General features: G+C 32.7%; 1 protein-coding gene across 1 annotated transcript in view; it reads right to left on the bottom strand.

Annotated features, from left to right (window-relative positions):
• Positions 1-26227, bottom strand: part of LOC143042489 (uncharacterized) — a 41913-nt gene extending 15686 nt beyond the window's left edge. The window contains exons 1-8 of the mRNA XM_076214797.1: positions 26094-26227; positions 24082-24222; positions 19582-19926; positions 18952-18987; positions 16679-17707; positions 14100-14240; positions 13099-13425; positions 12346-12423 (exon numbers count right to left, since the gene is read on the bottom strand). Of these exons, the coding sequence (XP_076070912.1) occupies positions 12346-12423; positions 13099-13425; positions 14100-14240; positions 16679-17707; positions 18952-18987; positions 19582-19926; positions 24082-24222; positions 26094-26157 (2161 nt within the window). The 5' untranslated portion in view covers positions 26158-26227. The remainder of the gene's footprint in view (positions 1-12345; positions 12424-13098; positions 13426-14099; positions 14241-16678; positions 17708-18951; positions 18988-19581; positions 19927-24081; positions 24223-26093) is intronic.
• Between the last annotated feature and the right edge of the window lie 376 nt (positions 26228-26603).

Consider the following 26603-nt stretch of genomic DNA (forward strand, 5'->3'; position numbering starts at 1 on the left):
GACAATAAAATAAAGAACTATATTTGATGTGCAACAAGTACCAATTACAAACTATCAAACATAGATCAACTGCAATAAAGTTGACAAACTACAATAAACTCATTATAGATACCAGGATTAAATTTCGTATTTAAGCCAGACGTGTGTTTTGTCTACAAGTTAAAAGACTTCAGTGATGCTCAATTCCCAAAAAGTTAAAAGGCCAAATAAAGTACTAAGTTAAAAAGCATTGGTGACCAAAGCCACTGTATACTATGCAACAATGATATAAACACATACATTAGTAATTATTAAAAATAACATGATGCTTTTATGAAAATGATTGTCAGTCTGCAAAAATGATGACAACAAAACAAACTTTTTAAGGAAGCTAATTTACTTTCAGGTATAAATTCCCTGATTTTGAATACAATATTTGATAGCTCAAGAACGATTCGGTGCAATAATTTAACTGTTTAGTATCCAGGGTTGTGTAACTGATAAATTACAAATATATTTTACTCCTTCACAACTTGTTTTCGTTATTTGAGAAACTAGAATATACGATATTAAATAATTAAATAATATATTAATTTTCTTTTTCAGATAATGCCAAAAAAAAGCAAAAAGTCAAGAAGTACAAGGGTGAAAGAAAATAAAGAAAGACAGAGAAAAGCTAGACAGGAAAAAAACAACAATCTTAGGGATGGTCAGTGCAACAACCAATCAAATAGTAAAGATCAGAGCAACACCTCTCTAATCTTTCAAAATATAGATCAGAGCGTCATCTCTCAAAACTGTCATGATTTAGATAAGAGCGTCATCTTTCAAAACTGTCATGATTTAGATAAGAGCGTCATCTCTCAAAACTGTCATGATTTAGATAAGAGCGTCATCTTTCAAAACTGTCATGATTTAGATAAGAGCGTCATCTCTCAAAACTGTCATGATTTAGATAAGAGCGTCATCTTTCAAAACTGTCATGATTTAGATAAGAGCGTCATCTCTCAAAACTGTCATGATTTAGATAAGAGCGTCATCTCTCAAAACTGTCATGATTTAGATAAGAGCGTCATCTCTCAAAACTGTCTTGATTTAGATCAGAGCATCATCTCTCAAAACTGTAATGATTTAGATCAGAGCGTCATCTCTCAAAACTGTCTTGATTTAGATCAGAGCATCATCTCTCAAAACTGTAATGATTTAAAGCAGAGTGTCATCTCTCAAAACTGTCATGATTTAGATCAGAGTGTCATCTCTCAAAACTGGCATGATTTAGATCAGAGCGTCATCTCTCAAAACTGTCATGATTTAGATCAGAGCGTCATCTCTCAAAAATGTCATGATTTTGATGTAAATGAGAGAATTATATTAGAAAATGAAATTGAAAATATATTAGAAAATGAAATAGAAAATATATTAGAGAATAGAATTGAACATTTATATGAGAATGAAACTGAAAAACTAGTTCAGAGCGTCAGCTCTACAAACTATCAATACAAGAGAAATAAATATGATGATAATATATATCAGAATAAAAGTGATATACAAAATCAGACAGAAAAACTAGACCAGAATCAGGTTGAAAAACTGGATAAAAAGCAGATTGAAAAACTGAATAAAAATCCGAATAAAAAAATTGTTCAAAATCAGCCAGAAAAACTGGATCAAAATCAGATTGAAAAACAGGATGAAAATAGGATTGTTAAAAAGAAGTATGAACATTTTATTGAACAACTAGATCTAAAACACAATTATCCATATATAGAAACTGAGAGTGAAATAGTACTTATGAATAAAGTTCAATTGGAACAATATCAAAGTAAAATAAACAACAACACTTCAATCAAAGCACAATGTAACAACAAAATAAACACAGCTATGGTTAAGGATTGTGTAAAGGTTAGTAGACCAGGTATTAGAAATACATTTGTACAAGGTAGTTTTCACCAAGGAGATTTAAGGTTTGGTTTAAACAGTGGTAAGCAATGTGTGGCAAATTGTTGTTCAGCTCTTGCTTTTAGTAAATTGAAAGATTTAACGTATTGGGATCAGACATATTTAGATAAGGTTCTGATTTATGGGAATGATTTATATAGCCGTGTTAGTGGTAATAATCATCACTTATTAATATCCGACCTACCACCAATATTAGATATATCAGGAAAATTGATGCAATTGTCACTAAAAGAGTCGATAGCTGCTGTAATAGATACATCAGAAAGTATTGATTTTAGTGAATTTGGTAATTCTTTGCCATTAGACCAAGCTTTACAGGAATCCCTCGTAGATTATGATGCTTGCTTTATATGTGCATATGATACTTCATTTTTAGCCTTGAAACATGGCGTAGATTTATTTTTGTTTGATTCACATGCAAGAAACGAGTTTGGTTTAAAGCACAGTAATGGCAAAAGTTTACTTTTAAAATTGAGCAGTCTAGATCATCTTTATCAATACTGTTGCAACATGGTATCAGGAGCAAGTCAAAATCAGTGGTTTGAAGTAACTGGAGTAAGCATATCTATAGTTGGAGAACCTGTAGTGTACAATAATGGTGATAAAAGTCCTGAAAACCATAAAGAAATGAACATCAACTATAGCAATATTGGAAATTATGAAACAATGAACACCAGTGACTATGAGCTGCCTGAAATTGTTGAAGTAGAAAACAAAAAAGGGTCAACCCTTACAAAAGTATACGAAAAAATAAATGTAACATTTGACATCTATAGCTCTGAAAGTAATGCCAATAATAATATCAACAAGAATGAGTCTGATGTTGAAATTGTGTCTGCAACTGACATGTCTTATGATTTTAAACCAATCAACACTATTGCAAAGAAAAAGCTTTGTCTCATTGTTAAGATACCAACTAAGCATATTCACAAGCAAATCACCAATACTATTTTTGATATGGGCCCCCCATCTACTACAAAATCTATCACAGGTGATGGAAATTGTTTGTTTCGAGCTATTTCATATGCACTTTCAAATAGACAGGAGTTTTATGGAAATATAAGAAAAGCTATAGTTGATCATTTGATAAAAAATGCAGATATGTTTAAATCTTTTTTACAGCCAAGATTCAAAACTATCACAGAGCACATACATTCTCTCCAGATGAAAGAAAATAATGTATGGGGAACTGAGTTGGAGATTATAGCATGTGCAGACCTGCTAAAAACTGACATTTACACTTATTACAATGATTCGTGGATTAAATATTCTTCATCTCAATTATGTAGCAAAAACAAAATTAATGTTCAGGCAATCTATCTTCAACATCTAACTGGCATCAATCACTACGAAGTTGTCACAGCTGTAAGTCAAAAGTCAAGGTATCAAAACAGAATGCAATCTAGTCAAGTTGAAAGGGAAAAGTCTGAATTGGATGATTCGGATAACTCTTCGGATGATGAATCAAAAGTCTTATCAAAAGCTGAAAAAGAAAGGATTAGGTACAGGAAAGATGAGGAATTTAAAGCAAGAAAGATTTCCACTCTGAAAAGAAAATATAGGGAAAATGAGACATACAGAGATATTGCAATACAAGCAGGTATCAAGAAATATCGAGAGGACAAAGATTACAGAGATGCTTTAAAAGAATCTGGAACTCAGAAATATAAAGAAAATGAGGATTACCGAGATAACTTAATACAATCTGGAATTCAGAAATATCAAGAAAATGACAAGTACAGAGAAAAATTGAAACGATCTAGTATATATAAATATGAAGAAGATGAACAACACAAGAAACATGTCAAACAAGCAAGTGTTCAAAAGTATAAGGAAGATGAAAAGCACAAGGAACTTGTAAAACAAGCAAGTGTACAAAAATATAAGGAAGATAAAAAGCACAAAAAACTTGTGAAACAAGCAAGTGTACAAAAGTATAAGGTAGATGAAAAGCACAAAGAACATGTGAAACTAGCAAGCGTAAAAAAGTATAAGGAAGATGAAAAGCACAAAGAACATGTGAAACTAGCAAGCGTACACAAGTATAAGGAAGATGAAAATCATAAAGAACATGTGAAACTAGCAAGCGTAAAAAAGTATAAGGAAGATGAAAAGCACAAAGAACATGTGAAACTAGCAAGCGTACACAAGTATAAGGAAGATGAAAAGCATAAAGAACATGTGAAACTAGCAAGCGTAAAAAAGTATAAGGAAGATGAAAAGCACAAAGAACATGTGAAACTAGCAAGCGTACACAAGTATAAGGAAGATGAAAAGCATAAAGAACATGTGAAACAAGCAAGTGTACAAAAGTATAAGGAAGATGAAAAGCACAAGGAACATGTGAAACAAGCCAGTATAAAAAAGTATAAGGAAGATGAAAAGCACAAAGAACATGTGAAACAAGCAAGTATACAGAAGTATGCAGATGATGATTCACACAGATGTAAAGTTAAACAACAAACAGAAACACGTCGTGAAAATTTAAAACAGGAAAACAAACAAATAACTGAAGTTATCAGAAAATTTAAGGATGCGGTTAAGAAAGGTCCAGAATGTGTTTGTTCTTGCTGCTTGAGGCTTTTCTTTGAAAAACAGGTTCTAATCTGTAAAAAGGGGTCCTATGATAGTTCTATATATGATTCATGCACAACAGAGAAATATAAACACATATGTACAGATGACTGCAATACTCATTGTGCTTTTGAAGGAACATGCAGAACAAGTCTATGGATTTGTTATACTTGTCATCGTAAAATGATGAGAGGTAAAATACCTGCCGATTCGTTTTCAAATGGTTTAATGCTTGAAGATGTTCCATTAGAATTAAAACAGCTAAATTCAATAGAGCAACAACTAATAGCCCTGAATATTCCATTCATGAAGATAATGGCTTTACCAAAAGGAGGACAGAAAGGTGTTCATGGACCTATAGTTTGTGTGCCATCTGATTTGAAAAAAGTTACTACGATACTACCACGATCAGAAGATGAAAGTCTTTTACTTAAGGTTAAACTGAAGAGAAAACTTAACTACAAAGGCTATGACAAATACCAATATGTTAGACCAAACCATTTGGAGCAAGCACTTGTGTATTTAAAGGATAAAAACGTGTGGTATAAAGATGTCGCTATCAATGATGAATGGATAAATCCTATCCCTGAGGTAAATGATGATCAAGTAGTGAATGATGAATCCGATTCTGATTCTGATGATACTAAGATGATGGGGAATAAAGAAATACAGAAAGATGAGTTAGAAAACATTTCAAAGTCTTCGAAAGTAGACAATGAAAGAGAGGTAGAAAGCGAACAATATAGCTATATTGATGATAAGTTACGTGGTGTTCAATTAGATACTTGTTTACAACCTGCTGACATAGGACAAGAGGCTTTAGATTTATGCTTTGATCAAGTATTTAATTTAGCCCCTGCAGAAAATAACAATCCTCTTAGTGTTCTAAAAGAACCAGGTATTGAAGCTAAAACTTTTCCTGTGCACTTTCCATCAGGTAAAAATACTTCGGATGAAGACCGTGATGAAAAACTGACAATTGGAAGATACTTTAATCTTCGATTAATGAGTGTTGAAAACAGATTTGCTAGAGATACCAACTACATATTTTTCAGTCAATATTTAACAGAGCTCAATAGTGTGATTTCAAACGTTCAGATATCTCTTAGAAAACAATGTCCTTTTTCGAAAGAAGGAAAGAAAGTTACAAGAGAAATGCTTTGCAACAAGGAAACCTTAAAAGAATTATTTAAGAAAGATGAAGCTATAAAATATTTAAAACCCATTCGTGGAACTCCTCCCTATTGGCAAAGCTCACAAAAAGATATATTTGCAATGATAAGACAGTTAGGAGTCCCCACATTCTTCTGTTCTTTTTCTTCTGCAGACTTTAGATGGTTAGAAATTATAAACACAATTTTAAAACAGCAAGGTGACACGAGAAATAGTGAAAATATGACATGGGATGAAAAATGTAAAGTTCTGTGTAGCAATCCTGTTACAGCAGTAAGAATGTTTGATCATAGATTTCATATGTATCTGAAGGATGTTATCATGTCAGAAGCTCAACCAATAGGGAAAATAATCGACTATTTTTACCGAGTTGAATTTCAACAAAGAGGTTCTCCCCACACACATTGTTTGTTTTGGGTAGAAAATGCTCCAAAATTTGGCGAAGATGATATTGATGACATTATTACCTTTATTGACAAGTACATAACATGTGAGATACCTGATGAAAAGGAAGACAAAGAATTGCATGACATTGTTATGGCAGTACACCAACACAGCAAAAAACATTCAAAATCTTGTAAGAAAAAGGGAACAGTATGTCGGTTTAATTTCCCAAGACCTCCCTCATCTAGAACATTTATCTCAGAACCAAGTGATCCAGATAAAGATTCAGAGGACGATGAAGAATTAGCAAAGGAAATATTGTCCGACTTATGGGAAGTTATAAAAAATCATGAAGATGAAAACTTAGATGTTTCTGAAATTTTCAAGAAGATAGGACTTACTCAAGAAAGCTTCGAAACATATTATCGTTTTATCACCAATCGCAATACAGTAGTTCTTAAACGTCAGCCAAATGAAATATACACCAATCAGTATAACCCACATCTTTTGAGGGCTTGGGATGCAAACATGGACATACAATATATTTTGGATGCATTTTCCTGTGTTGTATACATTATAAGTTACATAAGTAAAGCTGAGCGAGAGCTAGGATTACTTCTCCAACAGACTAAAAATGAAGCAGAAGAAGGAAATCTAAATGCTCAACAGACTATGAAAAAAGTTGGAACTTCATACTTACACCATAGAGAGATAAGTGCACAGGAAGCAGTGTTTAGAGTAACTGGATTGAGATTACGAGAGTGTTCAAGGAAAGTAGAATTTATACCTGTTGGTGAAAATCCATGTAGAATGAGCGTTCCTTTGAAAGACCTAGAGAAGCAACAAAATTGTAAGTCTTCTAAAAGAAAAAGACAAAATAGTGACAGTGAAGATGAAGATGAAAATAGTACTTGGATGAACAACATTGTTGATAGATATAAAGGTAGACCACACATTGATATCTTTATCAAATTGTGTCTTGCAAGATTCACTTCTGAATACAGTGTTATACTAGAATCACAATTACCACAGAAAATTAATAAAGACACAACCTTCAAACTTGATGGCTCACTTGGGTATATTAGAAAACGCACAAGAACTTCACCTGCAGTTATAAAATATCCACGTTTCTCTCAGGAAAATAATCCAGAAAAATATTATCAAAGCATTTTGCAACTGTATTTGCCATACAGATATGATGAACAGTTAAAACCACTCTTATTTCAAACATATGAGAATTTCTTCACATGTGGAAGAGTTAAGTTTCAAGGGGATAACACATTAAGTTCTGTGAAAGAAATTGTTATCAAAAACATGTCAGACTTTGTGAAAAATGGTCATGATTTAGAGGAAGCAGAAAAGCAATTTCATGAAAAAGATCCTAAAGAAGATGCTTGGTGTGAGTTATGCCCAGAAGCAGAAGTGAATAGAAGAGAATGTATAGATGAAGGGAAAGTATCTAGTGTGATTGAGGAGGATTTATCAATACCAGATTTGAATGAAAAGAGCTCATCATCTGTTGGAACTAATTTGCTGTCTGTTTCTCTCACAAAAAATGAAATTATTCCAAGGCTAAGAAGTTTGAATGTGAAACAGAGAAGAATTCTCTATAAAGTAAGAGATTGGTGCATTCAAAAATCAAACGGAAAAACACCAGAGCCTTTACATTTATTTATCACTGGAGGAGCTGGAACGGGTAAAAGTCACTTGATCAAATGTATTCAATATGAAGCAACTCGAATATTAGCACAAACAACAAATAATCCAGATGATCTCACAGTTCTGTTAACAGCTCCAACTGGAACGGCTGCATTTAATATCCATGGATTGACAATTCATAGTGCTCTTGGAATTTTCAAATCACTCTCACCTGATCATGCAACTCTTAGTGAAGACAAAATTAATTCGCTCAGATCAAAGTTAGAACATTTGCAAATCTTGATAATTGATGAAATTTCAATGGTCAATAAGAAATTGTTGTTTTTCGTTCATGAGCGACTCAGACAAGTTAAAAAAAGACCAGACAATTGTTTATTTGGAGGTGTTTCAATAATTGCTGTTGGCGATTTTTATCAGTTACCACCTGTTCGAACAAAAAGGGTAGACAAATTGTATGTAGATGACCCTTCTAATCCCTCAAATCAGCTATGGAATGGCTTGTTTGAAATTGCCGAGTTGGATGAAATAATGCGTCAACGTGAGGATGGAATGTTTGCTGAACTACTAAATAGATTGCGTGTTAAGCAGAAAAATGAAAGTTTGTCATCATCTGATAAAGAAACATTACAACACTGCTTTGGTGATAGCCCCGATGAAGCCTTGCACATATATTCTACAAATGCAGAGGTTGATACCTTTAACAAGGAGATGATAATGAAGCAATGTACAGAATCAAAACTAATTGAGGCACAAGATTTTCAAAAAGACAAAACTTCAGGGAAATTGACTCTGAAAAAAGTACATTGTTTAAAGTCAGATGTATGTCTCCCAATATCTATTCTTTTAGCTGAGGGAGCAAGAGTAATGCTAATCAAGAATGAGGACACAGCAGATGGTTTAGTAAATGGTGTAATGGGAACTGTTATATCTATCAAAGACTTCTCACCAAATTCCCTCCCAAGTACAATATATGTTCACTTTGACAATGAAAGGGTAGGAAGAAATGCACAGGTACAAAAACTCATCAGTGGAAAACACTGTGTTGGATTGAAACCTTCAAGTGAAGACATTCCTTTAAGCAATTGTGTAAGAAAACAGTTTCCATTGAAGTTAGCCTGGGCTTGCACAATTCACAAAGTTCAAGGATTAACAGTTGAAGAATGTGTTGTTGATCTGAATAAATGTTTCACATATGGTCAGGCATATGTAGCCCTTAGCAGAGTTACATCAAAATCTGGTTTACACATTGAAAGCATAGAAGCTGAAAAAATTGACAAGAAAATCTTCTGCGATCCTGATATTGTAAAGGGTGTTTCAGAAATGACAAGATTCTTGCCTGAAATTGAGAATACAGCAGAGGAACATACACAATCTTTTCAGATAATGTATCACAATATTCAAGGTTTACAGACTCATGCAGAAGATATTAAACAAAATCCAGACTTTAGAAGTGCGGATTACATTTGTCTTACTGAAACCTGGGCTAATCAAGAATTCACTTGCTTTGAAATGGTGGGATATGATGGTTTTCATTTGCCCAGATCTCTAGCTTTTCAAGAAGATGATTCTTTTTATTCTTCTTTAAAGGAAATGCAGCATGGTGGTGTGTGTGTTTTTCACAAGCTTTCTTCAGAAACAGAATTGTGCAACTTGACATCAAACTTAGAATGTATAGTTTTCAAGATTCCAAGTAGAAATGTTTTTGTTGCTACTGTTTACAGAACCCAGAGGTATAATCTAGGAAAATTTTTGGAGAACATGGAAACATTAATCTGTAAATTGGAAGACTTATCAGAAAGAGTTGTTGTAATTGGCGATTTTAATCAAGATATTTTGAAAGGTAGCTGTACAGTATTAAGTTTCATGTTATCAAAAGGTTTCAGACAACTTGTTAGTAGTCCAACAACAGAAGGTGGAACTCTTATTGACCATGTGTATGTAAAAGGATGTCATGATACACAGGTTACAATTATTCCAACATATTACAGCTATCATGAGGCACTGAAAATAGTTGTTCCATATGACTAATGAGGGTACGAAGAAACAACATGTAGAACCAAAAAACAACAACCATATCGTCAGTATTAAACGAATGTCAGTTTTAATTTTGATTTTAAGAATGACATAAATTAAGAAAATTGTGCCTCCTGAAGTCCAACCCTTCGTCCCCGTCGTAGGAGGCGGATGTCAGCACTGAAACATGACTTAGTGCTGACAACAAACAGGGCTCTGGCAACAAATACCGTAGATGACCATTGTAGTTATTTAGGTGTTTGGTCATCCTGAATATGCATGAAACATTTGCCACTGGATGTAAAGCAAAAAAAGATCCAATCAATTAATCAAGATAAATGACTAGAATAGAAAATTTCATAAAGTTTTTACACATATGTGAATGTTTATTTCATAATTTTATGTTGTATTCCTACAGTGACCATTTATGACTAACATTTGAAGATTAGTTTTATCAAAAATATGCAGCAGCATCAACATACAACTTAGACATGAATTCTTTATAATTAATTGATCATCAATTTATATATTTTACAGAATGAAAATTAACATTCTACAGAAATTTCAATTGTTTTAGCTCTTGTGCATTGTTTAATATTTAAAATTACAACTGCCATGAGGTGAAATAGTTGATAATGACTAATCATCAAAGAAGGATGATGTGACTTTTAGCATGGTTGTTGAATCTATGGCTTTTAGTAATGGTAAGTCATATATATTATTATTATAGAAGATAAAAGTATATAGAAACTTTATATTTTTGAAATCAATCTTAAAGAAGCTTTCATATGAGACTGGAAGAAACTTTACTTCACCTGAAGTAGCACATTATCACCTTATACGAAAAAATTGCTTCATTTCATAATTTCTTTGATGTGGAAAGACTTTCAATTGTTCTCTGAACAATTGGTTTTTAATTATTATTATTTTTTTTTTTTTTTTTTTTTTCTTCCGCCAAATTTTGTTCTTGCGATAAATGTTTGTTTCGCAATATGTCGCTTAGATATTTCTCATATGGTATCGTATAGTTTATGCGCTTTTAAATTTCACCCTGCTAAGGCGAACCATTTTCTTTGTAAGAGTTATCTCCCCTTTCACTGTTTATCATCAGAGTGCATCTCCTCCGTAACCGTAGAAAAATGCGACAAATTTATTTTATAAAATTGCTCGTTATATCCTTCGCATGATTTGTCCTATTTTAACCGAAGCGATATGAACACTCCTTATGAGAGTTATTCCCCCTTTTGCATTTGATATTAGTAATATGCATTTCTAACTGGTAAACCATAGGTAATAGAGACCTAGGGTCTTTTGATTTAAGGTCCTTGGTCCAAAAAAATGAAAATTAGGTCAAGGTCAAAGGTCAAGGTCATATTCTAAATTTTGATTTTGGCTTATTTTCACTCATTTTCATTAACCTTATCAGATATCGACAAATTATTTTTACTAAATTGTTAGTTGCGACATGTCGTAACATAATAATTTTGGTTGAAAGGGTGCGTAGACAATAAATGGGAGTTTTAGCCCCTACCACATCTAAAATTATGCGTAAAGTGATATTACTTATTAACCATACATATTAGAGACCTAGGGTCTTTTGATTTGAGACCCTCAGTTTGTGACCTTGAAATTGAGGTCAAGGTCATAGGTAAATTTGGCGTTTTAGATTATGACCTTTGGTTAAAATTCATATCTATACATCATAAAGCCATAGGAACTGACATTTTAGACTGATTTTTAATATTTTAATATCAAAATAGATATTTACTGGTGGAAAGACCTTCAATTGTTCTCTGAACAATTGGTTTTTAATTGTAGCTTATTTAACGTTTAAACAACTTTCCACTATAAACAAATGTTATTTTATACAAATATAAGGACCTTGTTAGCTAAATCTACAAATTTTATTAGATATTATGAATTTTTATTACAATAGATTAATATGCTAGAACTTAAAGCACTTTAAACAGCAATTTTTCAAAAACTGTTTCATTTTGATATGAGCGTCACTGGTGAGTCTTATGTAGACTAAACGCACGTACCGTGTGTTAAATTATAAACCTTTGATAACTATTAGCATGTCAAATTCTTCTATTGTAATGTTTATTTGTGTATGTCTTTGTCCTTAATGTTCTTGCATTTATTTATACTGTAGTCCTGTCATGTAATATCGTCATTTTAATGTTATATGCAACATTTGCATAAATGCGCGAGGTTTGGCTAGCCGCAAAACATGTTCAACCCACCATTTTTTCTTAAAATGTCCTGTACCAAATCAGGAAAATGGCCATTGTTATATTATAGTACGTGTCTGTGTGTGTGTTACATTTAAGTGTTGTGTTTCTGTTGTGTCATAGTTCTCCTCTTATATTTTATGTGTTTTCCTCATTTTTAGTTTGTAACTAGGATTTGGTTTTTTTCTCAATCGATTTATGACTTTCGAACAGCGGTATAGTACTGTTGGCTTTATCCATAAAACTCAGAATAGTTCAGATTCGAGATACTGTAACGGGTAGTAAAACTATCTGCACTGTGCAAACTTAAATATTCTCCAGGAAGAGGATAGCTATTTTATAGATCTCAGTTTAAAAAAATAATAATTACTTTTGATCGCTGTATGGTAAATTGGGTCTGAAATATCGTCTTCAGCATCACCACTACAAACTCTGGGCTCTCGATGACCTATAATGTCAAACATATCAATAATACTGGCCAATTAAACAATGCATTATACTATTTCATTCTTTTCATTCAATTCACTTTTGTCGCAGCCTTATGTAAGCAGAAAATGAACTAATCAAAGCTGATTATTTGAACTGTTTATCATTTTGCTTAAAGTAGCATATACTTCAAGCAGCTGTCATGAACGTTGATTGGCTATAAACCTATAAGACATCAAAAATAAACTATGAAAAAGATTTTTATAAAACAAAGGCTGTACCAAGTCAGGAATATGACAGTTGTTGTCCATTCGTTTGATGTGTTTTGTCATTTGATTTCGCCATTTGATTATGGACTTTCCAATTGAATTTTCCTCGGAGTTCAGTATTTTTGTGATTTTTCTTTGTATTGACTTGTTTATATTTAGTGTAAATGTATCTATGTATCTAATCTGAATTTGTTCAAAAGTTTAAAAAAAAACCAAAAAAACGGAACTGTCTATTACGTATTATAGTGTGGAATGGTTGTCCTTATATTAAAACGTTTGAAAACGTTAACCAATTTTATCCCATTTACAAGAAAATCAGACTATCACAACAGTTTGGAAAGGGAAAGTGGAAAGAAACTGTGTAGTCTCATAAGTGTCACTATGGAGATGGTGAAATCAGAAAGAGGAAATATTAGAGTCTAACTTACCAAATTCTAAGGAGTTATTTCTGCATTGATGATATATGTTTGAAGGTACTTTATTATCTTCGTCAGTTGCACGTCGTAAGCCTCCCTTACACTGACATTTGCCTTTCACACACTCCTGTTCTAGAGAATGAAAGCATTCGGCAAAGAAAGATGAACAACTATCTCCAAGTAAAGAAAATTTGACAAACCACGAAGTTTTATGAGTGCACCACAAACCATTTCTACTGGTAACATAATCGTCCTTACAACGGCAGGTACCACCTCTGCATACTGTGAATGGACCGATGCAAGACGCATCTTCTTCACAATCATTACCTAACTGTCCCACTGTAAGAAACAAAGGATTTGTTTTAAACTGTTTCAAATGGCAAACGAGGTGAAGCCTAGATATTTTCTAAAAACTCTGTAACAAAACGCATTTTTGCGCCTGTCCCCAGTCAGGAGCCTCTGGCCCTTGTTAGTTTTGTATTATTTTAATTTTAGTTTCTTGTGTACAATTTAGAAATTAGTATGGCGTTCATTATCACTGAACTAGTATGTATTTGTTTAGGGGGCCAGCTGTGGGACGCCTCCGGGTGCGGGAATTTCTCGCTACATTGAAGACCTGTTGGTGACCTTCTGATGTTGTTTTTTCTATGGTCGGGTTGTTGTCTCTTTGACACATTCCCCATTTCCATTCTCAATTTTAAATTTGCTGCTATAAAATTTTGAAATTATTCTAAATTATGGAAAGTATCTCCCTCGTCCATACCTATCATTCTTTTTGCATGTTTTGATTTTAACATTTGTGTTTCTAGTTTATCAACACATTTCAAATTTTGAAATATTTTGGCCTCGACCTTCGCTGGAAGGACATTGTCGAAATGTGCATCTGGTGCAATTATTTTCTTTTTACCTTAATGTTATTATAACTTTAAAATATATATTCAAAAGATTGCATGGATATTAAAATAATATTTCCTTAATCTTTCTTGCTAACTACAGCTTTTTAGAATACTTACATTTCAGATATCGGGACTTGTTCAAATTAGGTACAAACCCCTTCTGACATCGACATCTATTCTCACCACATAGATCTTTCTCGCAGATACCACCTTTAAAACATATGTGAGTATCACTGTTGCACTGTTTACCATCAGATACTGAAAAATAACAGTAATATCGTTGGTGTCAAAGATTTAATCTAATGAAAGCGAGATTGCTATTCCACAACTATGTCTATCAAACTCATTATGGTATCCATTTATAAGCAAACAATATGTTGCTTAGTAAAAGTCCCATCTTTGCAGCCAATAAAATTCGAAGAAGAGAAAAAAGGTGTTATTAATTGTTCACAAGACGTTTTTCCAGTGATATATTAATCATCACTGTTTTTATTTTTGTTCTACATATTTGCTTTACATAAGGGCTTCATGAATTATCATTGATATTGTTATATTTATAAATTAACTGTTTACAACATATTTAATTTTTTGAAATACTAAGGCTTTTCTACCTTAGGCATAGATTACCTTAGCTGTATTTTGCAACACTTTTAGGTATTTTGCATCTCAATGATCTTCAACTTCGTACTTTATTTGACTTTTTTCAACTTTCTTCGATTCGAGCGTCACTGATGAGTCTTTTGTAGACGAAACGCGCGTCTGGCGTATATATAAAATTTAGTCCTGGAATCTACGATGAGTTTATTTACAACCACTGGGTCGATGCCACTGCTGGTGGAGATTAATTTCCCTGAGGGTATCACAAGCCCAGTAGTCAGCACTTTTTGTGCTGACATGAATTATCATTTATATTGTTAAATTTATAAATTAACTGTTTACAAAATATTTAATTTTTTGAAATACTAAGGCTTTTCTACCTCAGGCATAGATTACCTTAGCTGTATTTGGCAACACTTTTAGGTATTTTGGATCTCAATGCTCTTCAACTTCCTAATTTATTTGGCTTTTTTCAACTTTCTTCGATTCGAGCGTCAATGATGAATCTTTTGTAGACGAAACGCGCGTCTGGCGTATATATAAAATTTAGTCCTGGAATCTATGATGAGTTTATATCATAGTTTTTTTATTATAATTAAGGAATGACTGTAATATTTTTTCTGCCGTAGAAATAACATCAAAAATGTGGTGCGTAGCGGGTTATTTTAAAGTGTGTACCACATTTTTTTATGTTATTTCGAATAGACAGAAAAAATATTACAGTCATTTTATATGATTTAATTTCTAAATTCCATTTTAAACCGGAGTTAAACAAAAAAAAAAACATTGACGACGTCACGATCACATGACTAAATAATGTCTATGAGCTGATAAACAAAACAACGTCAGCAAATCAGATGACGCGTTACATCCAAAATTAAATTATTGAAAAATGCAATCAAATACTCATTTATAGATCGTATCATTAGGATCAAAGTTTGAGAAATATTCTTGCCTCACAAATAGTTTGTGTTTTTTTTAGATGTTCATATGGTTGAAATATATATTTTAGAGTACCTTAAGGGGGTAGACCTTGGTTCAGGGAGATAACTCTTTAAATCAGTTATGCGTTTGTAAAAGTCAAGTTTCATCAATGTATTTTAAGCATTTACCTGAAACAGATTGAAAATAGTCTATGTAACCTAGAAGCTTAGAATATATTTTTGAAAATGGTTGACACAAACGTATGGATGATTTGAAGAGTTATTTCCCTTAACCTAGGTCTACCTCCTTAAACGTCTTTAGTTGATACCAACACCATCATCAGTTTGAATTTCCATTTGTTATTATCTGCCTCTATTTTAAATCTAACTTTTCCAAAAACTTAAAATAAAATTACACATTTGAAGTTACATATGGCACTGGGATATGTTCATCATTGTCGTAACGTATCTATAGCTTGTGACAAATCGTTGCAAATAAAAATAACATAAATTATAACAATATTCAACACATTTTACATGAATGTGACCTACCGAATTAGACTATTTACCGGATTTGTTATCACATAAGCAACACGACGGGTGCCACATGTAGAGCAGGATCTGTTTACCCTTCCGGAGCACCTGAGATCACCCCTAGTTTTTTGGTGGGGTTCGTGTTGTTTATTCTTTAGTTTTCTATGTTGTGTCGTGTGTGCTGTTTTTTAGCCATGGCGTTGTCAGTTTGTTTTAGATTTATGAGTTTGACTGTCCCTTTGGTATCTTTCGTCCCTCTTTTACAACAATCAGTTCATTAAGATTCCTCAATTCCGTTGTCCGTTTTAAAATGAAAATTTAAGTTTTTCCCCAGTTGAAAATTTTACAAGATTGTTTAATTTTACAACTTTTGTAATTCTATGATTTGGCGATGTTCTTAATATGATAACAGATTTTATTGCATAAAAATAGCGGGTGGGTATAGCATAGAGGGCATATCTTGCTTTTTCTACCCATGAAATAAGTTTAGGTTTTTAACAACTTATATGATTGTTTAGCATAAAATCGTCAAAAAAATACTACTCGATTCGCTCGGAAGATTCAAATTCTTATTCTACAATTATGCCGCCCTATCAAAAATTACCCATACAAACGATGCACAAAAATGTTGATATGCTTTACCTTTTGTTAAATAAAGTGTTGTTGTTGTATCAGTGTTATCAACTGTTGGTAAATTTTGTGGTGATGTCTCCTTGTTTTCCGCTGTAAGTAAATGTTGTGTTGTCTCAGTAGTTTTCCCTGTAGGTAAATTTTGAATTGTTGTTTCTCGGGCACTTGTAACCGTCTGCATAGAAGATGTCATCGAAACAGAAAATGTTGATGCAGGAAGAATATGTGGTCCGTCTGTCGTTGATTGATGACATGTAGTTTTAGATCTTGTAGCTACGACAGAGTTTAATGATGGGGTTTTAGAGTTTTTCTCCTCTACAGACGAAGAAACTGAGAGTGAATGAGGTGGCTCTAACATGTAAGAAGTCGTTATTAGGTCTAGGTCAGTAGTTTGACGACTCTGTTTTGAAATCATTGACGATGATAACAAATTAAGAGAAGCTTCTGTGTTTAGAATCGAAACTTGTATCGACGGATGTATTGTCTTCATATGTTTTGACAATAGAGGTGTTTCGGTTAGTTTGTAAGTATGATGATACGACGATCTTTCGTCAATATCTACTGTTTGTGAAATTTGTAAAGATTTACTGGTGAATAGTGCAGCCTCACTTGACTTGGAATAAGACGACGTTATGTGTTCCTTGCTACTTATACTTTTCGTAAACGATTTTATTACTGGTGTACTACTGAAATGATCAGAGTTTGTATGAGTAGATTGCTTCAACAAGCTTGGTGTAGGTTGTATAGACGAGTGTTCCAATAAGCCTGGCGTAGTTTGTATAGACGAGTGTTTCAATGAGCCTGATGATTGTTGTATTGACGATGAGGATTCTGCATAATACTTTGCAGGAGATAAAGTTGTTGTAAGAGTCTCTTTTGTGATTGGTGGAATAGTCGATATGCTCCCTGTGATATAAGATGACATTGTCCCTGGGGTTGTTGTGACATAGTGCTGTGGCCTCGTTATCGTCTGAGTACTTGTATTCTGTGATGTTGGCGTTGAAGTAGTGGTATGCGGTGAGAATGTCGATGCTGGAAATCCTAAAATAAGATTTATCTTTATTTCATATATTTTATAAAATGTTCAGGAAAGATTGAATCGGATGACCAATAACAAGCCGCCATTTTACAAGATATTTTTAATAATACTTAATCCTGTTTTAGATATTATATGCAAGGTACAGAAGTTTAATAAAGAATTAAACCTTTCTATGGAATTGTAGTCTTATAATTGGTATCCAAAAGAAATGATAACCAAAGAAGTAGAGAAGCAGAAATGACAAAACTGTTAAAAACATGAATATAAAGTATAATTGACGTACTTCAGTGTGTGATGTGTTCTATACATAATGTCTTTACAATGATATAATATACTTGTATTGTCGTTTTTGATTTTTGTCTTTTCTTAATGGTTTTTGGTTACATAGATTCTTTGTCGAGGTGTAACAACAATCATTTTCATCTTTTTGAATGCATTGTCCAAACAAATTAGCATGAAATTGCAGTTTTGTATACAATAGCACTTCCTTTTTTGTCTTTATATATAATGCCTACATCTCGGAAGCATTTTATGATGTAACACTTTTAGTTAAATAATAGAATGAAATTCAAAACAGTGTGGCTGTGGCGATTGATTGACACATTAAATTCATCCATTGACTGGGACAATTTACGTGAACGTTTGTCTGTAACGACCACTGTTCACGACGTACCTACGATAGACATTTAAACTGTGGGGTCACCAAAGGTTTCTTAACGCCTTTAATTATAAAATAATTCGAAAAATTAATCAGGAATAACCTTTATGTTTTGATTTATATAATTGATATAAATCAAAACATTGTTTTATTTCTGATTAATTTTTCGAATTACTTTATTAAGGTGTTGAGAACCTTTGGTGACCCCATAGTTTAAGTGTCTTTAAAAAGTACATAGTGAGCAGTGGTCGTTACAGACAAACGTTCACCTAAATTGTCCAAGTCAATGGATGAATTTTATGTGTCAATCAATGGCCACAGCCACACTGTTTTGAATTTCATTCTAATAAAATCTGAATTACAGTATCCTGATGCTAAGATCTAATTTCATTGGCCATGAAAATTGCGTCGGAGGCCATGATGAGGGTCCTTCGATTCAAAATATTTGCTATACGAATGTATCAAACGTTGACAAATCAATGATCTGAAAGTATATTAAATAGAACTGCGCTAAAACCATCCATTTGGAGGATAACCATAATATTTAAGTAATTTAAATGACTGAATTACTATATACTTCAAACATACCTTTCTGGAAACATAGATTACTTGAAACTGGTTTATCTGAAAAACATAATAAATGATTAAATAATGCATCGTTCGGGTAATAAGCTGATTGATTCAAAGTATTAAAAATCTTCGAGTCGACGTTCCTCGATATTTAGATTTGGACTGTAAGTTTTATAATGCTTAATCGCATGATGACTTAATTTTTTAAGACGATCGCATTAATATTGCTTCAACCACTCTTTCAAAAAAAGTACAGATTACATGTTTTCGAATCAAATGTTTTAAATGAATTTTTTAAGGAAGAATAGTTGAATCTCACGTTGATAAATAGGTTAATTTTACCCCAGAAACCTACGTCATTTCAAGATCAACGCAGGTCTTTAACACGATTATAGTTTTTTCATATGTTTCGTTACCTTCACATCATTTGTTTTCAAATATTTTGATTTTAATATGCGTTCACGATGAAGGTAAATTCCAGAAAGATCTTTTGGACGCACATAATTTACTTTGTATATTCATTTTTCATTGTAGAATAATGACAAAACGGCAAATGACAGTACACTTCATTTGTGAGGATCTGGGTTTGAAACTGATCTGGCATAACTAAAAGCAATTTGAGTCCAATAAACAATAAATTTGACTTGCCGATGCTAAATTCTACAGGTACACACTGTAACAAATGGAACGGATAAGAGTTTATTTCCGGTAGATTGGCAGGACGATATCCATTTATGCATTCACAAACTCCTCGTCTGCATTCTGTTGTCTGAAACCCATCTGCGCAGAAGCTGTTGCCATTATTACCACAACTCTGGCCTAGTAACAGGGGCTTTGTTTGAAAAATTGGTTTCTGTTTGCAGTATGTAATGTTTATTCTGGAAACGACCTCTGTGTAACCTTGGTTACAAACACAGTATCCAGTGTCGTTACAGCGACTATACAGCCCTCGACAGCGCGAACTTCTATCACATCTGTCACCAATTTCCGTGACTAAAAGACAACAAAGGTATTAATATTAAGAGAATCTAAGAAAGGAAAAAGTATCATTACTGATATTACAGAATTAGAAAAGGGAAGACATTTGAATATTGACATATTCACAGGAAACAAGGGCTATGTTACAGTTGTTATGCATGAGATGCCGATATATATTTTTTTATTATTAAACTGCGAAATCAATGAAGAGTTTTAAAAAAGATTTAATTTTAATGAAATTCAAAACTGTAATCTGAAATATATTGATACATCAGAAAATGGAGGAAAAACTATATTTTAAACAGCATCTCAAGTTTGTTGCCATAGATAGAGTCATTAAAACTAAGGACAAGTTGGAATATTTATTTGGTCTGTGCTTGTATTTATTTGACTGCATGTTGTATTTGTATTTTTATATTGCATTTGTATATTTGTCAAAGGCTTATTAATCTCAAGGAATAAATATTTGAACTTGAAATCGTTACAATGTCATTTTTTCAGGAACCTTTGAATGAATTTGTTTTTGATAAGGCTGTGATACAGTTGTGGTCTGTTTTTATATATTTAGTTCTATAGGAGAGGATATTTTGACAAAAACACTGGTCAAACATTGGATATAAAAGATCCTGTTATTTGTGCTGTTTCGGTATTATGCAAATACATGTAAAATTCGTAGGTATGTTGTGAAATAGAGGTTAACAAAATATACCGCACGGAAAAATGTTCATTCAATATATATGTTGTTTGTGAAGTTTTAGGGAAACATTAGATTTACAATGTCGAAACATTATAAAAGATGTCTTTTGGTGATTCGGAAACAGTTTAATCCTGGTGTTACAGTTGAAACGTTGTGTGTTTTGGTGCAATATGTAGTAAACGTTTTGCCTAGTTTGTCAATAACGGGATTTGAGATTGTGTTCATATTTACATTCCGGGTGTTTGAATTCAGAGAATCTTCCGTTCATTAGGTTGCATCGTAGTCGACAGATAACAGATGTACACAAACTTTCAAGGTGAAATTAATCCGCTAATCTATGTCCATCCGGGGCTGTTTAAATGTGGAGTAATTGATTGTTTGTAAATATAAGAGACAAATTCAATGGTGATTAAAGGTGATTAAAAAGTTACTATTTATTGATAAGTCCTGTCAAAGTGACAGTTTTATGTGAACTAATGTAAGGGTATCTTTCTCATATCTCTAATATTTAAAACAGGAAAGAAAATCCGACGTAACAGATTTGGAATCGGGTTTTCAGTCATTATATAAACCCTTATGTGGGCCCGGTTTATCAGTGTATTCAGTGCTTTGGTACTTGCATCATAAAATTATCAAAAATGTATACTGAATAGTCAATAAAATTGATAAAATATTACAGAAATAAAATTGAGAATGGAAATGGGAAATGTGTCAAAGAGACAATAATCCGACCAAAGAATAGACAACAGCCGAATGCCACCAATGGGTCTTCAATGTAGCGAGAAACTCCCGCACCCTGAGGCGTCTTTCAGCTGGCCCCTTAAAGGCTATATTAAAGCTCAATGAGCTCGGTTTTAAATGCAGACTGTTGTGAAATGAATCGTTGTCGTACCAATTTGATACAGTTCTATAAAAGTTCAAACTATTTAGTATATGCCAAACTAATTGTGAATTTGAAATATATTAATAATCATTTATATAGATGTTACATAGATATCAATACTTATAGTGAGAATATACTCCTACAAAGAGGTAAACATATAAATGAGTTTTTGATAATGTAAATTAACAACTTTTGAGAGAATTTATTAAATAAATCCTTACAACTTAACATTCACCATTTCAATGCGTAAAATCCTCGAATATTTTGATGTCCATCCTTCGTCCATGCTCAACATTAATTCTAAAAAAGGTTACTTTCAAATGTTATTTGGTATTGGCCATGTTATTGTATTCGGTTTCGCACAGTTGAATGTTAGTTATCGTTGAACGTTATCTCACTAGCTAGGACTTTAATTTTGCACATCTATAAACAATGGAATGATGTACTCTTTGAACTTGCATTTTAAGATGATTATATAGTGGCATTATTCTGCATTAAAGTTGAAATCATTACTGTAGTATAACTCAATCAGTTTTGGAAAAATGTAGTAAACCTTGAGTAAGTTTGGAAATTATAGTAACCGATAGCTTCAACTGTAGGTACAGAGTCTATCACATCTATCAAAAGTGTTGTTGCAAAGCCAACATGCCTGAGCATGTCAAATTGGTGTTTTGTAGTTTTCAAAATTTGTGTGATCAAGTTGACCATTATTTGCCCCTATTTTCAATCTTACTAAAACCAAAATGTCCGGAAAAGGCGAGACATATCTTTGTATTAACAGTTTTCAACGCCAATAGCTCAATCGTTCGCATTATTGGTAAGAGATTTTAGCTCCAAAAATTGTTACCCAACGTAGCTATTCTTCAATGACCGTACCAAGTCTGGCATATGGCAGATTTCACTTGTTCTGTTGGTTGAAAGCGCATGTTTTGGTCAGTTTTTATGGGCTCCCGCTTATTGAATTTGCCTTGAAGTTCGATATTTTTGTTATATTTTTTTCGATACAATTGGTGAATTTGAAATCATCGCTTCGTAAATTTTACGGACGCCATCACGAGTTGGTTGACCGTTATGGAATAACCGTTTCACAAATGATATCGGATATGTTCCTTACGTCGTAACTACAATCACCTTCCCTTTCATGAATGTGACCTACCGAATTAGACTATTTACCGGATTTGTTATCACATAAGCAACACGACGGGTGCCGCATGTGGAGCAGGATCTGCTTACCCTTCCGGAGCACCTAAGATCACCCCTAGTTTTTTGGCTGGGTTCGTGTTGTTTATTCTTTAGTTTTCTATGTTGTGTCGTGTTTGTTGTTGTTTGTTTGTCTTTTTCATTTATGGCCATGGCGTTGTCAGTTTGTTTTAGATTTATGAGTTTGACTGTCCCTTTGGTATCTTTCGTCCCTCTTTTTTAATTAGTCACGCAACAATGTTTTGACGTCTTAAATAACAAAGCTAACAAAGTTCCTGGTACTATACGAAGTTAGGTTTTATTTAAGTTTCATTAAATAAGATGTATATCCTTTGCTTAAGAATTTAAGTTTTTTTTCAATATTCAACAAAGGAAAGTAAGCATGTAAATAGTTTAATTGCTGACACATATTGTTTCATCAATTATTACTTGTTTTTCTCCTTTTTGCACGTCTTATACTTCCTTGTTCCTTGTTCATTGTTATCTGTCATAGGTCTTTAAAAAAAACAGCTGATTTAATACGTTCGAAGAACTTTTCTAACTTAATGAGGAAACATTTGTACTTGAAATTATGAAAATGAAATCAGTTATTGTAGTTTCTCATTATTAGTCGAAACCTTTATCTATACGTGAAATAGCAAACTTGCAATCATCTATTATTTAGCTGATCAGTTAATTGTAATGAGTTTTTTCTGTCCAATTTTAATCTAAAAGCACCGGTACATTTGGAACCAAACTTGCAATTTGAGTGAGATAGTGATGATAGAAGACACGGTTCGTCTGGAATAACAGTCGAGACCAAAATCTGATGATCACGTCGGTTAATAACCAATATGTTCTTTCTAAACGAAGAACATGGGTGGTAGGCAGGATAAATAACAATTTTGTAAATTTCTCTGTCGTCATCCTAAATATGAGCACCCGTTTTGATTTTTTTTTTAAGAATTCAGATATTGTTTAAACACTAGCATAGATAGAACTATTATGATAAGCTTGTGTAATTGGGTCTGATAAATTGATTGATTCAGTCAATTTTTTATAATTATCGGTTATATGTTTCTAAGAAGACATTTTCCCCTCAAAATTGGATCATATGACCCTGTATGAATTATGATCGACACCATTGAAGATAGTGATTTATATCTAAAATAAGGTTTTGTAAAAAATAATGAGCTAGTCAAGGAATTTATAGTGAGAGTCTCGCTATGCAAATCATTGGGGCTAGTATATTAAATACTTCTTCAGCACAAAAATAAAAAGGTGACTTCAAAATAATATATCTAGTAATAAATAATTAAACTTGGTATCTTCATTGATGCTACGTTCTCATCTTGATATTCATGTAATATTTGCCACTGAACGTCAAACACGGATCATCATTGATACTTACTTTTGACACACGTTGGAGTATCACTCTCGGAGGGCATATAAGTGTTTTCACATATACACACTCTGCCATCACATCCACGTTCTTTACAACTAGACTGAGATGGACAGTCCTCGTTACTAGAACATCTCTCTAACAGTTTTACTAGAATATAAAAATATATGAATTACAGTAATGGGGTAAATTTTATATTTTCATTATATTCAAATTGTTTCAAATCGATTTCTGGTACTCGTTTGATTTCTATACACATTGAACCCAATGGCCTTGGATTGTCCTGAACATGAATGAAATATTTGCCACTGGACGTTATGCAAACATCAACCATTCAATCATGTACTTGTTATAGTCCTTGTTGTATAATTCAAGGAACTGCAAAAATGATGGTTGGTTATCATTGTAAAAGAATACGTTGAAATTATGAAACAATTTCACGATCTTGTCAGCAATGATGTGGTCTGTCAGGGCATTGAAGCTATAGCACTGACTTATGGACTAATCATCAGAAATGTTTATAAACTTATAACAACAATAAAGCCCAAACGAACCATAAAAGGACATTGAAAACTGTCAAAAGTTTCTTCGCTTGTGTAAGTTAAAATCTTTTGAAATTAAACAGATATAGAAAGATGTGATATGAGTGCCAATGAGACAACTCTCTATCCAAGTCACAATTTATAAAAGTAAACAATTATAGGTCAATGTACGGTCTTATACACGGAGCCTAGGCTCACACCGAACAGCAAGTTATATAGGGCCCCAAAATCAACAAAAAATCGTATTTTAATGTTAAGAGTATAACCCGACAGATGTGATGCCTATTTGTTATAAAATTTTAAAATGCACATTCTGTATTAGATAAAATTCAGAGTGTGCGATACTAGAATTAAAGTCATGTATTCACTAGCGACCATAACTTGAAAATCCAAATGCTTATAAATATTATTTAAAAAAAAGATAAGGATTAACACGAAACCGTATATGATCACTTGAAACTGAAAGAAGCTTTTACAATCATGCCGAGAAGCAAGTGTTACTGAATCTGGTTATGATGATGGGAAGTGATAAAACATAAACAACATACAATATAAAATCTTCAAGTTTTAAATGCAAAAATAAAGGTATGCTAGAGCAGATTTATTTCCCTTGAACATGGAAATCTGAAAATATTACTAGTATTAGTCCTTCAAAAGCACTTTGTGATGTTGCTTATAGTAGTTTGTGTTTTTATATATACTGTTGTTTTGCTTTTGATCGTGTTTCGTTTTTTCCGTGGTTTTGCCATTTTTTTTTTCGACTATTCGAAGTTTGAATGTCTCGTCCCTTTGGTATTTTCGTCTCTCTTTTCCCGAAATTTGCTAAAAGATTGTCTGATGGAAATTTATTTTCATTTATTTATCTAATTTTGTCTTGCATTTTTGCCTCCGACTTTAAAACTTCTTACGTCAAAGAAAACTGCAATATTCGTTTTTTTAAAGATCTTTTCGCTAAAATATACACGTATGAGCAGAATGCTTACTCAAATGATACCTATACGAGAGGTTGATCTCATACGAAGATGAAGATGTTTATCAAATGAATATTTTGTTAAGAATTATATTGATTTTTGGCCAAAAAGGTTGGCCACTTTAAGCCAAATGTGCCAATTTTAGCATGTATTTGGTGCTAAAGTGTCATCGCATCTAAAATTCCCGTACCGTACAGTATTTTTTTACATATTGCAGTGTCAATAAAAAGCTAACTTGATTTTGAAAGGGTAAAAGTACTTTCAAATAGGTAATATTAAGATTGCTTTTGTCAAATAGTGTTTTTATCTCTATATATTTTCCTTTTTAAAAATTACTTGTTTGTGTATTATAATAACTTAGTGAGAACTTTTGAAGTGAAAAATAAAATTGAAATAAGCTAAGCTGGAAATGCTCATATTGAAAAGTTTGTTTGTTTTCTATATGCATTGTTGCATTTTTTCAATTACGTGAATTGCTTTGCTTTAAGTTGTTTTTCTATTGACATACCTTTGATAGATTGAACAGCTACAAACAATAAACAAAGAATAATAAAAAGTTTCATCGCATCCATATCAGTATAGCAAATATATATAATACAAATAATCCTTTTTCGTTTCAACACTATTGTTCCATTGATAATGTATTCCTTTGACACAAATTATGATAATAAGGCTCCATGATTTAACATGTTAACATATACCGGTATTATAGACAGGAGTTAAGGAGATGTGATAATCTTCTAGTTTACATAATGTGTATTGCCATCTCGTACTTATATCAAAGAATACCTTTGTAGTACAGCATCCAGGTCGCCTAGCAAGCTTCCGTCAAGTACAGTAAAAATGGAATGAAATTTTTACTTTTCGTAGGCTCTACCCAACTTTGTGACCTCAATGTAGTTATAATTGTTTGCTCAAGATGAAATTTAAGGAATGTTAATTTCAAGAATGTTCAAATGAGATTTACATGCGAGAGTTTTGTATGACCAGCTTATAGCCGTATTACAGTTAAGACGGA

Source organism: Mytilus galloprovincialis, chromosome 8 (genome assembly GCF_965363235.1).
Source record: "Mytilus galloprovincialis chromosome 8, xbMytGall1.hap1.1, whole genome shotgun sequence".
In the NCBI taxonomy this organism is placed as follows: domain Eukaryota; kingdom Metazoa; phylum Mollusca; class Bivalvia; order Mytilida; family Mytilidae; genus Mytilus; species Mytilus galloprovincialis.